At 37.9% G+C, this 16,579-nt stretch overlaps 2 protein-coding genes across 4 annotated transcripts; both read right to left on the reverse strand.

The window, feature by feature from the left end:
- Nucleotides 1-5,202: 5,202 nt before the first annotated feature.
- Nucleotides 5,203-9,130, reverse strand: LOC109161805 (proline-rich receptor-like protein kinase PERK7). Its single transcript, XM_019310323.1, has 8 exons — nucleotides 8,628-9,130; nucleotides 7,310-7,864; nucleotides 6,956-7,033; nucleotides 6,806-6,876; nucleotides 6,601-6,677; nucleotides 6,331-6,472; nucleotides 6,066-6,227; nucleotides 5,203-5,837 (listed from the first exon to the last, which is right to left on the reverse strand). The coding sequence occupies exons 1-8, from the start codon at nucleotides 9,031-9,033 to the stop codon at nucleotides 5,628-5,630; spliced, it is 1,701 nt and encodes a 566-aa protein (XP_019165868.1). The 5' UTR covers nucleotides 9,034-9,130; the 3' UTR covers nucleotides 5,203-5,627.
- Nucleotides 9,131-11,117: 1,987 nt separating this feature from the next.
- On the reverse strand, nucleotides 11,118-16,579 carry LOC109161803 (SWI/SNF complex subunit SWI3D). Of its 3 annotated transcripts, none has more exons than XM_019310321.1 (8): nucleotides 15,989-16,579; nucleotides 15,228-15,757; nucleotides 14,350-14,916; nucleotides 13,553-13,704; nucleotides 12,926-13,476; nucleotides 12,618-12,799; nucleotides 11,653-12,092; nucleotides 11,118-11,528 (listed from the first exon to the last, which is right to left on the reverse strand). In XM_019310321.1, exons 1-7 carry the CDS (start codon nucleotides 16,470-16,472, stop codon nucleotides 11,718-11,720), a joined length of 2,841 nt encoding a protein of 946 aa, XP_019165866.1. In that variant the 5' UTR covers nucleotides 16,473-16,579; the 3' UTR covers nucleotides 11,118-11,528; nucleotides 11,653-11,717. The 3 variants fall into 3 exon arrangements, with proteins under 3 accessions (XP_019165866.1, XP_019165864.1, XP_019165865.1); XM_019310319.1 differs by having other exon boundaries at nucleotides 12,618-12,802; XM_019310320.1 differs by having other exon boundaries at nucleotides 11,118-11,556; nucleotides 12,618-12,802.

Genomic DNA, 16,579 nt, shown 5'->3' on the forward strand with positions numbered 1-16,579 from the left:
CTATTAGCAGACAAAAAAGATCTGAAGGAGGTAACCGGCATCGTTGGTGAAGCTATAAGTCCCTGAAACAAATCAATTCAAAGGTTTTGTTTTTATTTTATTATTTAAATTTTGATTTAGTTTTGATGTTGTAAAAATCTTTTAAATTGTTTTGTTTTTTACAGATCAATACACAATGTAATGAAATTTCAAAAAAGATTCAGATTCAGAATCAACCTCAAGTTCAGCGTGATTCTGTAGACATACCTACTGATGCTGAAATTAGGAATCAACTACTGTTCAGATAAGTACTCCGTAGAGTCAAGGATCCAAACAAGGCTTCAACCTCGACCTCCGGTCCTCCAGCCTCCATGAGGAGCTCTACGGAGTATTTATCTTTTTCAGAAACTCTTCCCTGAACAGTAGTTAACTCCTAATTTCAGGATCAGTATGTATGTCTACCGAATCAGCATGTTGCTCAACAGGTTGAAATTGAGTTGAGGTTGATTCTGATTCTGAATTTGAATCTTTTTTGAAATTCTATTACATCGTGTATTGATCTGTAAAGAACAAAACAATTTAAAAGATTTTTACAACAATAAAAACTAAATCAAAATTCAAAAAATAAAATAAAAACGAAACCTTTGAATTGATTTGCTTCAGGGACTTGATAGCTTCACAGCTTCATGGACGCTGGTTACCTCCTTCCGATCTTTTTTGTCTGCAGCTCATCCTTCACCCTAATGTTAGTCATTCCTCCCTCATTTGCCTAATGTTAGTCATTCATCCTTCATTTGCCTAATGTTAGTCATTCATCCTTCATTTGCCTAATGTTAGTCATCCATCCTTCATTTGCCTAATGTTAGTCATCCATCCTTCATTTGCCTAATGTTAGTCATCCATCCCTCATTTGCCTAATGTTAGTCATCCATCCCTCATTTGCCTGCTCTTTAAGTTTGCCTACCCAACATTAAACATTTCAAAATAAAAGGGATTTTATAATCTGAAGGCATTAAACAGCAATAATTAAAGCACGTACAATGGAATAGTACATTAGATAGAAGATAACTGCTATAGAAAAATGTAAGGTGGATGATTGTTGAAAGATTTGAACGTAAGGACAAAACACAACTGCCCATCTTCCCCAATACATAGTTTTGTAGGGAACGGTCCAATACATAGTTTTGTAGGGAACAGTGTCAATGAGCCGATACACACATATCCCTGCTCAACTAAGACAAGCATACTATAAGCAAAAATATGAGCACCACAATTCTTACTAACTAATAATATGATTAGAATGGAATAGTACATTAGATAGAAAACAGCTGCTCCAGAAAAATGTAAGGAAGATGATTGTTGAAAGATTTCAACAAGAATAAAACACAATTGCTCATCTTTTCCAATACACAGTTTAGCAGAGAACTCTTTCACAGTTTAGCAGAGAACTCTTTCGGTCAAAGTGCATTACTAAGTGTCAGCCGATACACACATATCCCTGCGTAACTAAGACAAGCTTACTATAAGCAAGGAGCACCACAATTCCTACTAACTAATAATTTGATTAAAAAAACAAATATCACAATCCCTTTATCTCAGTTAGGGTCTTTAAAGAAAAGATGTCAAAATAACATATCATATATAACATGTAACATCAATCTATCCTTGTCCACAAAGCACTCCAGAGGTTCACCCAAGAACAATGCAAATTTATTTCCCTGGCTTATGTAGAAGACCTAGATACTATCTACTTGAAGCCCCTACTTTGCGTGGAATATGTATTTACCGGCGGCGTGGTGGCGTCCAAAGAGGTCGCAAATGCCCTCGTTGCGTCGCAAATGACCAAAACGCCCACACTACGCCCAAACTGTCGTACTGTAGAAGGCGATGGCGGAGATTCGGAGAAGGAAGAAAACGGAGTGCTGCGGTTAAGCATTTTGAGCCTTTATACTTAGGTTTAGGGACATACTGCATTATGTATATGTTTTGGGTTGGATCAGAATATAAAATGTAAATAATTTGGACACTGTATATTTATTTTGGCAAATTATGTTATTGACCACATGGTGGACACGCTGTACATTCATAATTTTTATATTGTAGATTCATAATTTTTAAATTGTAGATCCATAATTTTTATATTGTAAATTTATAAAATCTATATTGTAGATTCATAATTTCTATACTGCACATTCATAATTTTTGTACGGTAGATTTATAATTTCTAAACTGTATAATTATCAAATTATGAACACATAGTTATCAAATTATGAATCTACAGTACATAAATTATGAATATGCAATATATAAATTATGAATCTACATTATAAAGTTGATGAATCTACAATATAGAAATTATGAATCTACAATAAAGAAATTATGAATCTACAGTACAGAAATTATGAATCTATATTATAAATTTTATGAATCTACAGTATAGAAATTATGAATATACAACGTGTCCACTGTGTACATGGTGGACACGGGTCCACAGCATAACGCTCCATTTATTTGTGTTATTTGTATGATGACCTTAATAATATATAATATAAATAAAAAAGTTATATATATATATATATATATATATATATATATATATATATATAAATTAATTAATGATTATTATATCACATAAAATATATAGATTCATTATTGTAATGGTGTTCAATTTCATCATCAATTATGCAATTTTTATTGAAAATAGTCTTTTGTTCAAACCAATATAGTCCTGCTTGGGTCATTTTGATAAATAATTATATATTTAGAGATAAAATTGAACAAGTTTGAAAATCAACAACTAAAATAGTGACATTTTAATAGTCAAGGGACCAAATCGAGTATTAACTCTTTATAGATTATTAAGATTTTGTCTATAAATCCTAGTTTTATGAATTATGTTTTGTAGTAAATTCGAAATTTACTTTAGTTTTGTGATTAAGGTTTTTAAGATTTCATACATTTTAACTTTGATTTCTTAAAATTTAATTAATAATTCACAGAAATTTAATTTCTTTTAATTTTATAAGTTGTGATTTTTGCTGTTTTAGTTTAGTATTTTGTTCCTAAAATCATCTCTATTTTATAAGGAGCTAATGAACTAACTCTTATTGGTATTAGAAATAGTATACAAAACTGTAACCGGTGATACTGTGTCTATGTTCTACCCGTCTGGAAAATTCATCTCATATCGTATCTTACTTAACTTACCTATGAGAAACAAATAAATGATGTGTCAAGTATCTTTGTAATAAATGACAATATATGTCAAAAACCTTATGGTTTAATGGCATCAAATTGAACTTCTACATAAGAGGTTGTGGGTTCGAGCTTTAGTAGAATCACTATTGACTCGATGTGTTTTAGTAGATTATAACTTTGGGTGAAGCTTCAAAACGTTCATTGGCTGATGATGTGGCCAAATGGCTGTACATTGAGGGCTGAACGGTTTGATCCCAGTCTGCGGGTTGAGGTCAAACACGCCACCTCCTTCCCACCCTATAAAAGGGCTCTTGGCCCTCTAAATATGGGGCCTCCTTCCCACCCTCTAAATTAGGGGCCTTTTGGATTTTTGGCTCCATGAGCTCTCTCTCTCATTTCATGCCATGCGCTCCCCCTTCTCTCTTACCGTAAAACACCCAAACATGGCAAATTATGACGTGCATCCGTATGCATCATGCATGGTGCAAAACGATGTCGTTTTATTAAAAAAAATGCGCATCTTATTTAAAAAAAAAAAATCAGTTTCGATTCCCAGCAACAACATTATATTGTGCATAATTTGAACTATATATCCAAAATCAATGAACTAAAATTCCAAAATCTATGAACTAAAATTCCAAAATGAATAAACAACATAATGCTGTTGAGGGGAATCAAAACTGAATTTTTTTTAAAGTGGGATGCGCATTTTTAATAAAACGACGTCGTTAATGGTGCATACGGATGCACAACATAACTATTGCCCAAACACAACATTGAATAAAAGAAGGATTTTACTCTATACCTTGGATCTTCTTTCTATTTTCTGTGTCCATTTCATATATACATGATCTATATACATACATACGGTACATACACCATATACAAGGGAATTAGTACTATCATTTTGGCGCCATCTGTAAGGATCGAACCCACAATCGGCGCCAAAATGATAGTACTAATTCTAGTAGATAGGATGTGTGTACATGTATATAAGTGTATGAACAAGGAGGAAGACAAGAAGATATAGAACAAAGTTATATCTTTTATTCATATGTGATCTTGAATCCCCTGAGAGAGAAGGGAGAGGTTTTGTCTTAGAGAGAGAGAGAGAATAGTATCTCTAGAGAGAGAGAGTGATGAATGGAATCAAGGGAGAAACCCCTTATCCCGAAGGGCTAAAAGCCCTTTTAAAGGCAGAAGGTTTGGGCGGATTTGACCCGTTACCTTTGACCTCAACCCGTAGACAGGGATCAAACTCTTTGGCCCCGACTCGACTAAAAAGCGGGAATACGGATCTGAAGTGTATAACCTATCAAGTGTAATAACAAATTGATAAATAAATAAGTAAATAACATTGAGACTAAATTATTTTTAAAAATGGTACAAATATTGTTATTTTAAACCATGTCATCACCATGTACTTTTGATTACACCATGCCGCTAGAAGCAAGCTTTTAAATGAAATTTCACATCCACATGCCTTGGATGCATCTACAAATTCAAGTAAAATAATATTGGATTATCAGTCATATTGTTGTTGTTGACATTGAATGGATATCTACATTGTTCAAGTTAAATGTATTAAATATTACTCATTTTGTCTTATTTGACTTGTCCAATTTACTATTTATTGTTCAAACCAAAACTTCCTTCTTTGCTTATTCTCTTATTATTTTTAAATTTTAGTTTATATGTTTAAAAGTATTTTCAATATATAGTTTCTCAATATATAAATTATATATAAATACTAAATTTAATATTATTTTATATTTATAAATTGTAAATAACTTTATTTAAGTCATTGTACTAGAGACATAAAATTAAATAGAGGTAGTAATAGACACATACTTTTTTGGTGACTACAATAGTAATATCTGCTTAATAACATGATATGCCAATGACTTGAATCTGTGAGCTTTTGTTTAGAAATGCTACAACTATGTCATCAAATCACAACATAAGATATAAAATGTGATAGTTTTGAAAAGGAAAAGTGATTCCATAAATTAAAACGTTCTTCGATTCTGATCCAAAAGGGAATACAAATGAGTCCAAAAATGAATTGAACACAAATTAACCATAAAAACTGCAAGTCATCAATTAAGGTGCTTGCTTTAGGGGGAAAGAGATGAGATAGGTGACTTCACAATAATAATCTCTCTAATCTACTCCTCGATCGATCTGTGGTGGAAGTGTGTCGCACCGGGCACCGGGCGACATATATAATATTCCACCCAGAAAGCAAAAAACACAACATAACACCAGTGCGTGGCGCGCTGTGAAGTGTGAAGCCGTAAGTCTTTATTATGCATGCATCATATCACCAGGCCAGCCAGTAGCCAGCACATATGTGATTTTGCATGCAGTTCCCAGAAAGCCAATTTTCTTGACTGACTATTATTATTGTGGAAGAAGATAGATCTATGAGATCAGACAGACAATATTGTTTAAGGAGTGTGGCGTGTTCGGCCGCCGCTGCCGACATACTCGCCGCTGGAGAACTCCGCGCTCGACCCCCCTTCTCCTCCTCCTCCTCCTCCATATTTCCCGCCCTTTGTGTCTGTGCCCGAATCGTACTCTGAACTCTCGTTCGTGGATTTCATCACTCCCTCGTTTAGATCAGCCAACTGAACGTCTCCTTCCAAAGCACGCACAATCTGCATTAAATATACCAAACACCTATCAGCTAACACCTAATTTTCTACCACAATCAGCTAATGCTATTATCTAATTAACACAATCAGCTATCAGCTACCAGCTATTTACCAAACAAGGCCGTTGTAGGACATCACAACTCGGACACAGTGACTAATCTCCTTGCTGAATTGTAAGTACCTGGAGATTTAAATAAAACATTGCATTGTGGGTAGGAACAATTAATGTACCTGGCTCATTTTTGGACGTCTCCTAGCAGAATGCCTAACGCAAGCAGCAGCACAAGCCACCATGCGATGCATCTCCTGGTGGTTGTAGTTGTTCTCCAACCGTGGATCCACCAGCCCTTCGAAACTTCCACCTTCTACAGACCGCGCCAGAATAGGCCTAGCCTGCAGATCATATATCATTTTCCTTAATCAATCATATGTTCTACTCTTCTTAATTACTGCATCTGGAATTGATGAATATATATATATATATATATATATGTACCCAGTCGACTAAGGTTTCATCTTCGCCATTAACATCCATGGGGCGTCGCCCAGTTATGAGTTCCAGGAGCATAACTCCATATGAGTAAACATCAGATTTTTCAGTCAGTTTGCCGCTAGATGCATATTCTGGTGCCAAGTACCTATCAAAACCCAACCACAATTAACAAAATCAAAATAAAACGTAACAACTCTCATCTGCTCCTATATATATAATCGCCGAATGTACATATATAATAAACTGATAGTGTATGTATGTATATATATTCACCCGAATGTTCCCATGATGCGTGTTGAGACGTGGGTTTGGGTATCATTGCTGAGCTTAGCCAGTCCAAAATCAGCAACCTAAATTCAATGGATCAAGTATCAACAATTAATGAGTCATAATCAAATATAAACTTTAAATATATAACTAAATGAAATGAAATGAAAGGAAAGGAAAGGAAATTTTGATCTTATGCAAAGCTAAGTACCTTTGCATCAAAATTGTAGTCCAACAAAATATTTGCAGCCTTAATATCTCTGTGTATAATGCGAGGGTGGCCTGCAGTACTCAAATATTCAATTTAATTATCATTACTCACAATATAATTATATGAAGGAAATTATCAATCCAGACTTACAATCTTCGTGTAGATAAGCAAACCCTTTGGCGGAACCTAGTGCAATTTTAAGCCTGGTTGGGAAATCCATAGCAGTTGCTGCAAAATTAAATTTTCGCTCATTAAGACATAATATCCCACCAACATAGAGTAACAAAATTGATCAATTTGAACATCACCCAAGCCAAGATATAGTTAAGGATATAGACTTGTAACCACAAGATCACGAGTTCAAATCTCAATATTTTTTTGGTTTGAGCTAGTCAGCTATAGACAACTTAAGCTGGTCCAATCCACACTCTCAGATAATGACTGAGGATTTTTCTGGTCGCCACAAAACGGATCAAATTAAAGCATAGTAAGAATGTATCTTACCTCGAATGTGATATTCGAGAGTGCCGTTGGGCACAAACTCATAGATGAGCATCCTTTGAGAGCCAGAAATGCAGTATCCGACCAAAGAGACGAGGTGACGATGATGGACACGACTGATGATCTCAACCTCGGCCTGAAACTCTCGCTCTCCTTGTCCGCTGTTAGATTTGAGGCACTTCACCGCAATGTCCTTGCCATTTGGCAACACACCTTTGTATACGTACCCGAACCCGCCCTGCCCTAATAGGTTAGCCTTAGAGAACCCTCCAGTTGCCGCTGCCAGGTCGTCATATGTGAAACTGCTTTGGTTAAACCCGAGAGCCATGGCCGGATGCGGCGGCGGCAGAGCTGCTTGTTGTGGACCGGAGAAAGCAGCGGAGCTCATGTCGCTACTCAGCATTGGCGGCGGCGGCGGAGGCACCAGCGGCCATGCATGCTCTGAGCTCACGCCGGCGCTCGGAGGGGGAGGTGGCATCTTAACAAAATAATCGCCAGTTGGCTTATTGTTTGGTTGCCAAGTCCCGTATGGCCCGCTGTTATTATAATAATTATTACCTGCAAAAATGCATGAGATCAGATATTCCTAATCTTGAGCATATAATATATAAAAAGACTATTGCTAGATACTATTGGTTATTGTTGGACCGAGATTTGAAAGATCAAGTTCAATTATATGATATGGAGTATTATTTAATTAGTTACTCTTGGATGAAAGTTTAAAGGGTGCACTTTGCTTTTCGAAAATGTAATGCTGGTTGTGAGAAATCGTTGGGTCAGAGAGTGATTAAGATGAGCCAAATCTAACACCAGTTAAGAATAAATTATTGAAAGGGTCAAATTTAGTATCAGGTGAAGGTGTGGAAGTGCACTTTGCTTTTCGAAAATGTAATGTTGGTTGTGAGAAATTGTTGTGTCAGAGAGTGACTAAGATGAGCCAAATCTAACACCAGTTAAGGATACTATTGAAAGGATCAAATCTAGTATCAGGTGAAGGTGTGGAATATTAGGTCGGGTGAATTGCTGGAAGGGCTGAGTTCAGCACCAGGTAAATAGAGACGAAATATCAAGTGGTGGATCAGTTCATTCACAGACACTCAACAAATTATATGATTATAAAATCTTTTTCGAGGCTCGAACTCACAACCTCCCCTATTGGAGTCCAACCCTGGTGTCATCTGAGCACTGCTTGGCTAATATTAAACTTAATATTATGAAAAATTGGATTAAAAATAACTTCAGTTAAGCCTGGTTAATCAAATCAAACACATAAAATGGGACGGATGAAATAATAAATATGCAGTAACGCTAATATACGGACCTTTCTTGGGAGAATTGTCAGTGAAATATTGCATCTGGTTATGATGAGATCTTCGCCTTTTGCGTCTACAGCAAGAGACCACGAAGACTATCAAAACAAGAATCAACAGGGCACCTCCTGCCGCAACTCCTGCAATTAAGAGTTTGTCGTTGTTATTGGATGACGAGTTTTTGTGTTTCTTTGGGCGTGAGGGTGGGGAAAGCGCGTTATTATCGCCGGGTGGGGGCGGAGGAGGCGGTGGAGGAGGAGGCGGAGGCGGGGGAGGTGGCGGCGGCGAGTCGCCGTTAGACGGCGGAGGAGGCGAGGATTTGTTATTTGGTGGAGGGGGAGACGATGAATCATCAGGAGGCGGTGGGGAATCTGAAGGCGGCGGCTGCGCAGAATCTTCAGACGATGGGGAAGACATTACTTATGGAGACCTTGACCACATGCAATCTCTCTATCTCTCTCTATATATATATATATGAAAAGAAAAGAAACACAGAAGAAGGCACTGCTAATCTCCAGAAAACCGAATACTGATCAACCACACCACACCTATCTTATCACCAGGCACTACTACAAATCAAAACTCCATGAACAAAACTAGGAAACCAAAGCATATATATATAAAAAAAACCATAATATTATATTGATAGATGAGATGGAGTTGAAGAAGAAATGTAAGAAATGAAGATGATAGGTCCTGAAGGAGAAAGGCAAGGGATAATGGAAAGTCTGAAAGAAAGGAGAAAAAACAGAAGTTTGATGGTAATAGATTCAAGAAAGAAGCCTAGAGAGCCGTCTTTCCATCCCCACTCACTCCTCTTCCTAGACTTAAGGATACTAATCTCTCTCTCTGATTTTTTTCGGGCCATTTGTCAGAAATCAGAAATGGATTCTGGAACAAAATAAATAAAGTAGCTTGAATTGGTCAACCTTCAATTTCGATCTTGCCCGCGGTACGTAGTACGAATTAAACTGACTCTATGTATTGGAGTTTAATTGTACGTAGTGTACAATCAAACTTCACACATGCATGCAGAATGGAAGACAGAAGCCCCAAGGGAATAAAGAATTATATTAATTAATATAATGCTCTCCTTTAAACTTTCATATTACCCTCACACCCTTTAATTTCTTGTGATCATATGATTGTCCATCATTTCTTTATTTTATCTTTTATATTGCAAAATTACAGCTTAATGTATAATTTATGCTAACCCGAACACACCAAACCGCCAAGAAAACCCTAACAAATTTGCGCCAAGCATAGTTTTTACTGCTTGATCAATCCAAATAAATCCCATGATTTTATTTCATTGGCAGACATATATATAATGCAATGTTCGGTTATTACTAATGGGTCTCACATTATTATTATTTTTATTTTGAAATAAAAGAGCTAATTCATTAATCATATGATGAAAAGTTTACAATAAGATCGATGAAATGATAAAACATTCTTACAATCAGACATTGAAACAAATTATCAATGCTACACGAAACTTGAATCTCTTATTGTTTTTCAATATTAAAGCTGAATTCGTTTGGAGAACCTGAAGCTTCTTTGATATTGTTAATAATCTTGCTATCCAAGTCTGACTCTATTGTGGCTCGTCTGTCCATAGACAATATCTCCATTAATCTGAACTGCATATCAAGGTTCATATCTTCTTCGGTGCTCAGGATGAAGCAAACATACTCCATTATCAGATAAATTGTTTCACCTTATGAAAAAATAACTCGTCAAATAAACGAGAGGAAAACTCGCAAAAGACACGAGAGGAAATAACTCGCAAACAAAACGAGTGGGAATAACTTTAACAAAACAACAGATGAAAATCAAATCTAAAACAGCCAAAACAAATCTTAAACACCAAAATTTATTGAACCGCTGAAAAAAGATAAAGAAGCTTAGATCTGAAGTTAGAGATGGCGAGGGACGGTGGTGAAGGAGGAAGAAACATCGGTGAGGGGTCGGAGGAGATGGTGGAGGTGGAAGGGAGGCGGGAAGAGGTGCCAGCAGCGGATGAGAGGTCAAAGGACAGACGATTAAGAGACGATCGGAGCAGGGAAAGAAACGAGAGGAGGCCGTTGGAGTAGGCGATCGAGAGACGGTCTCACAATTATTTACTTCCACTAAGACTTAGAGGTGAGGCCGTTGGAGTATCTTCTCCTTTTTGAAGAAAGGTAGAAATGTAGACAAAATGCATACCATAACCTTAAATAATCAATTAGACTTTAATTTATGAAAAAGTCTGTAATTACTATTTTAAGATACACTCGGAGTAAAAATGCAAAATTCATATTAACATATTGTGGCCTAGACAACCACAATTTAATTGTAGGTCACCCCAAATCAAATTAGACTCAACTACTAAAAATGAACTATGAATAGCTGCCAGTGTTACGGAATTGGATCCTCTGTATATAACTCCAGCCGATTTTGGGTGATAACTTTGTAACGATTCTTCTGTGTTACATGTTATTCAATTATGGAGTAACTTTCATTGTAGATCTGAATTAACATGCTTAAAAATACAGTACAACGAAACATCCGACTGCTATGATTCTTAAGGTGACAGAAAGGGCAGTACAATATAATGTACCAAAGCTACTGCTACTATGAATATCTCAAAATGTTCATTCCAAAGCTTCTAGTTTTTACATATACTAGCACATACATGCGACTACAAGAATCATGAGGTTTTACTACAGGAAGTCCGACACAATATAGGCAGGAAAGTACTTTCGAGGATTTTGCCTATTCCAAGATGCCAGGCTCCGAAAAATTAACTGCAACCTGCTAATGCTGAACGCCATAACTAGAGTCCGATCCATACTATATATCGCTTGTTGCATTTCACTACTGAGACCGACCACTCTGGCCAACCGGGGTTCAAAAGCAACACAAAGAATCTGTATAATGTATTGGGCAAACCAAACACTTGAATATAATCACAATGAGAACTAATTGGATGTATAATAACAAAAGCACAACCAATGTTGATTATACTGCTAAAAAGTTCGAGGAGATACTTACAGGGTAAGGAGGGCGTTTCCAGGCTCGTCTCTAATAAAACTAAAATGGATCCAAGAGAATGAAGATTACTTATTCCCAACCGATGAGACCTTGTCTGTGTTTGAAGGTTGTACCGAACTACCTGCAACTGCTGTGGGCATAAATGAGCTGGGAGCAGGCATTGATGCCATCAGGGGCCTGGAAATTGGTGGCCTTATTGCAGGGCCCATGCCAGTTAACGGCCTAGGAGCTGTCCCAGGAAAAGTCATTCCAGGTTTGTTGGCAGGTAATGGTTGTGACATGGGACGAGCTGAGGATCCAGAAATGCCAAATCGGCTTGCAATTATCTGTGCTCTCTCATGGAAAAGTTTCTGTTTTGACCTATCCAACTGTTCTCTAACCCTTACTAAGGTGGTCTCCATCTCACTGAAGAAGCCCAACTTGGTCTCCAGCTTGTGTAACTGCAAATTAATCAAGATTTACCAAACTTATCTAGCAATACAAAAAGAGTGAATGAAACAAAGTACTGATTTAACATCAGCTCAAAATGCCACAGCAAAATTAGGAGACCGTGATATGCAATTGGCCAGCAAAATGCAATTATTTGTGATTGCTCGGACCCTAGGCTGAGCCTGGATTTTACTAATAAGTAACAGGAAAATGAAAGAATTTGAAAAGGAACACAACACTTTGCAGATAGCTGATATGTAACAAGGAAAGCATCCCATTGCATTCTGTAAAATATGAAAATTTTAGCATAAAAACAATGTAAAATTATTTAACTTTATCATCTAGGCAAGCTGTTCTTAGTTCCTCCAACTGGCACAGTTTTACTAAGGCTTCTCAGTTCTAAGTAGGCTAATCAGAATTTCAGTTCCAATGTAAAGCCAATTTAATGGCAACAGCCAAAACACAACAAATAAAACAATAGCAGATCTTCTAGCAAGACACTAACAAAAGGCAGGTTGATTAGCAATAAGAATTACCTGTTTTTCTATTAATGATGCAGCAAGCTTCCGAATTTGATCTTCTTCTTGCTCTGCAAGAAACTTTGCCTTCACTGCTGCAGCTGACAAAGCAGTGACTGCAGCATGCTTAATCTTATCAATATCCAGATCATTTTTATTTGAAGCATCTTTCTTCTCAATCTTGCAGTCTTTTTCTTCACCTACTGGGAAGAAATAAATAAAATTTAAATCAATTGATCAAAATCTGAGCCTTAGTTGGAGCTTCAATTTAATGATAATCTTGTCTTTGGAGCCTATAATCTACAATCAGATTGTGAGGGACAAACCTGTTGATTTAACTTTGTTTTCAACCATCGACATGGATTGCTCAGGCTCTTTCTTTTCTGTGGCAGGCATCATATCCTCATCTTTTGGAGAATCCACAGAATGAGATGGTATGGCTCTATCTTCACACTCCTTTGTGGAACTGGAAGGTGGCTCCACTTTTGATTTTTGAGTATCAAAACCTTCACCGGTACTTGGTGTTTCTTGCTTTTGCAGATCTGCTTCATCTCTTCCATTCACATGAAGTGATTCAACAACCATGTCATTAACCTTTACATCAGTTCCCTTTCTGGACTCGGATTTTTCTGAATGTTCACAATGAGAAAGTGTTTCTTCTCCTTGTCCCTTTACACTGCTCTCCCCAGCTTCACTCTGTTTCTTGTTCTCCATGGTTTCTCTTTTTTCATTATTCTCTTCTGCTTGTTTACTCTCATTATTCTGTTCAACAGAAGAATCAATTTTACCATTAACTGAATTAGGCTCTTCATGCTGCAATTTATTATTCTGCTGCTCATCCTGCTGCGCTTCAGGCTCAGTTGACTCAGTAACAGCTCTGCATATTTTATAAACACCATATTCAATATTCACTCATTATTAGGTAATTAATGCTAATAGGAAGGTTGACAAACCTATCAGAGTTGGATGATTTCTTGTCATCAGGAGGATCTTCTAAACGAAAACAGTGCCTGGCAGCTAATTGCTCACCAGAAACAGCTTTCAAAGAGCTACGCACAGAGGCAGTAGCTACATTAGCTTCCACCAATTTTACCAGGAAAGTTGCCTGAGGTCAAAAACATAATATTGAGACCATTAAAACAAGTTCAATTATTTTCAGTATCTAGAACAAATTGATTATAAGCTCATTGCATCAAATCTTTTCATAATGATACCCTTGGTAGCTTGCCAAAACAATGTGAAATTCTTGATGCTCCTCTTTTGAAGTAGCATCATTTCCCAAATAGAATTGTTAATTCATAGTTTAAAACAAGAAATGTCATAAATGTTTACAAAATGACCATCAGCTATGTTATGCAGAGTAAGGTATCTGTGTTGGATATCATCACATGTTCAACATGCAAGCAAAAAATTGGCAGACAACATTATCCAAATCAATACACCAGTGTGCATAACATTTCAGTGTATTCAAGAGGATCCAGGTGAAGCACCCATGTCTGCAGAAGGTCCAACACCAGCAGACTAGCCAATTAGCCATAGAGAACCAACAGTTGAGATAACATTGGAAAAAGGGTCAGAACCATTGTGTCCCACATCGCTTTGAAACATTGCTTCCAGGATAACACAGGTTGGAAGACAAGTTTCATTGGTTGGAAAAATTGATTTTACAGACCTTTTAACTTTTCCCATAGAAACATAGAACAACAGAATTACTAATCCATCTCAAGAAAGAAAAACAAAATTAACATACCAATGCCATTACAGGATTGCCAGCTTCAGCAAATGAAAGACGTTCCCCAGGTGAAGGAAAAGAATCAATAGCTACAAATGCTTCCCTAAGAGCCTTGAGTGCAATGTTCTCGCCATATTCCTGTTCAGCATTTGAATCATTTACATCATCTGGCTTCAAAGCTTCAATTGATGAGGATGCAGGCTGATTCTCATTTCCATCATCCTTACTCTCCGTTGTCTCGGGACCACCTTTAGATGCAGAATTGTCATCATTCACTGAAACATCAGTATTCAAAATGCCATCAATTTTATTATCACCATCCAAGAACATATCCTCAATTGGCATTTCGACAAAATGCAAGATGCACTGAGCTTTTGTCTTTGTTGCAACATGCTCAGCAATCTCATTCCAGTTTTCTTTGTAAAGTTCTAATGCTTCAAGGAGAAGGAGTGTCTCCTGATCAGTCCACTTCCCACTGCTTGCACCACCAGCCTCAGCAGGCTCCATAAGAATGAAATCTGAGGGGGCCATATCACGGTCAAACTTCCCATTGTTGAAGCATTCTGTACATAAATCAAAATCTGCCTGTAGAGAAAGAAGGAAATCAACACACAGTGAAGGGCCCACTTTTGACAAACATGGCTCAGAAGTCAAGATTATTCACAATTAGGGGTCATGTAAGTAGACATTTTATATTGATACTACAAATTCAGAACTACATTGGGTATCATTGGACTCCTTGCCCCATGAACAGTGTTGTATGAAAATAATCTGCATTCATATATTTATATATGGAATCTGTGCAACACTTAAATGAAGTATGGTGTTTCTTTTAACATGACAAAACTTGAATATACTGAGAGCAATGCTGTAAAAAGGATTAAAAATAAGGATACCTGCTTCTGGCAATGATAACGTTTACGGGAGCAATCACCCGAGCAGGAGTTACAATGATACTCAACTGAAGGGCCCTCAGACTTCCCCAATTCTTCAATCAAAGTAGACTCGGGAAATAGCCCAGATGTCAGAGCTGGAGTGGTCATGTTTGCCCTGGGAACAACTGGTGTCCACGTTGCCTCTGATTCAAAGCGGAACAGCTTATCCAGTAAAGAATCTTCCTTTGGTGCTTCCTCTACATTGGTATCAACATTCGTAGCAGAATCAGGTTGTGGGAAAGGGTGGTAATTGATCAAACCCCAGTAGTCCAGAAACTCCATCACCTCTTGCCTTGCATCCAACACACCAGTCGAGAGCTCAGACAAATCCTTCAATTCAATACGAGTGTTTGGGTCTGCGTGATACTTTCTCATAATCAAATTGCGTATCTCCATGTACATTTCAGGAGTCCTGTTTGGAGACTTCCCATTAAAGAAGGATGGCATTGTTTGCTCCTCCAATGAATGAACTTTTGTCCAAGAAAACCAACCTGCAGAGTTAAAGAGAACCAATACATAATCTTGGAATGGACTGGGCTTGGCTTTTTCTTTTTCACTATCAGCACAAAAGCAATTACAGGAAATAGTAAAGGGCACAAAACTTTCTACATCAAAAATTCTCGAAAACCAGCGCACAAATTTCTCACGCAATAGAAATTGAAAGCTCATAATTAAGCAATAAGGCCAAAATCATGCGTTGGTAAAGAGAATTTCGAACTCACCAGCATGACTCGGCACCACATGAACATTAGCATCTCGAGACCTAATTGCTTCAAACTCGGCTTCAATTTTTGCCTCCAACGCCTCGAAATCCTCCTTCGCTTCAATTGACGCTTCCTCGGCCTTCCGCAGCTCCGCCCCTCCAACTCTGGCCAGCAGCGCCGCATCCGCCTCGCTGCGGACGCCTGAATTTGAGGGTGAGGCGACGGGAGCGGTGTTGCTGGGCTGCTGTCGAGCTCTGGTGCACGGACCGTTGTGGATCGGAGGAAAGGGCACCGGCGGCGGCTTTTCGCGAGCCTGACGCTTCGAGGAAGTAGAAAGAGGAGTCGAAGTTCCACCGCTGCCTAAGGCGCTTGCTTTCCGCTTCTGGCCTCCGCCCCTTCGCCGAGAAGTGGGTGGGTCCGAAGGTGGGGCCTCCGCCGCCTTCTGCGGGGTTGAGAAGCTTGCCGCCGGCGGAGTGCCGCTATCTTTAAACTTCTCCTCCATGAGTAAGGATTGCTATGGAGCTCCTCCACCGAGATCGTCGTCTTCTAAGATATGTTCATAGGAATAGGAAAATGAAAATGCATCACTTTCTTGCTACGCTGCAACTC

The sequence above is a fragment of the Ipomoea nil genome, unplaced genomic scaffold (genome assembly GCF_001879475.1).
Source record: "Ipomoea nil cultivar Tokyo-kokei standard unplaced genomic scaffold, Asagao_1.1 scaffold2926, whole genome shotgun sequence".
Classification (NCBI taxonomy): domain Eukaryota; kingdom Viridiplantae; phylum Streptophyta; class Magnoliopsida; order Solanales; family Convolvulaceae; genus Ipomoea; species Ipomoea nil.

Coding starts and splice junctions, on each gene's coding strand:
- LOC109161805 (XM_019310323.1), bottom strand. CDS start 9,033: ATGTCTTCCCCATCGTCTGAAGATTCTGCGCAGCCGCCGCCTTCAGAT. Junction 7,034..7,309: donor TCTCGAATATCACATTCGAG/GTAAGATACATT, acceptor TTAATTTTGCAG/CAACTGCTATGGATTTCCCA. Junction 6,877..6,955: donor TGCTTATCTACACGAAGATT/GTAAGTCTGGAT, acceptor TGAGTACTGCAG/GCCACCCTCGCATTATACAC.
- LOC109161803 (XM_019310319.1), bottom strand. CDS start 16,472: ATGGAGGAGAAGTTTAAAGATAGCGGCACTCCGCCGGCGGCAAGCTTC. Junction 14,917..15,227: donor GTTATCATTGCCAGAAGCAG/GTATCCTTATTT, acceptor CTTTCTCTACAG/GCAGATTTTGATTTATGTAC. Junction 12,803..12,925: donor AAACAAAGTTAAATCAACAG/GTTTGTCCCTCA, acceptor ATTTCTTCCCAG/TAGGTGAAGAAAAAGACTGC.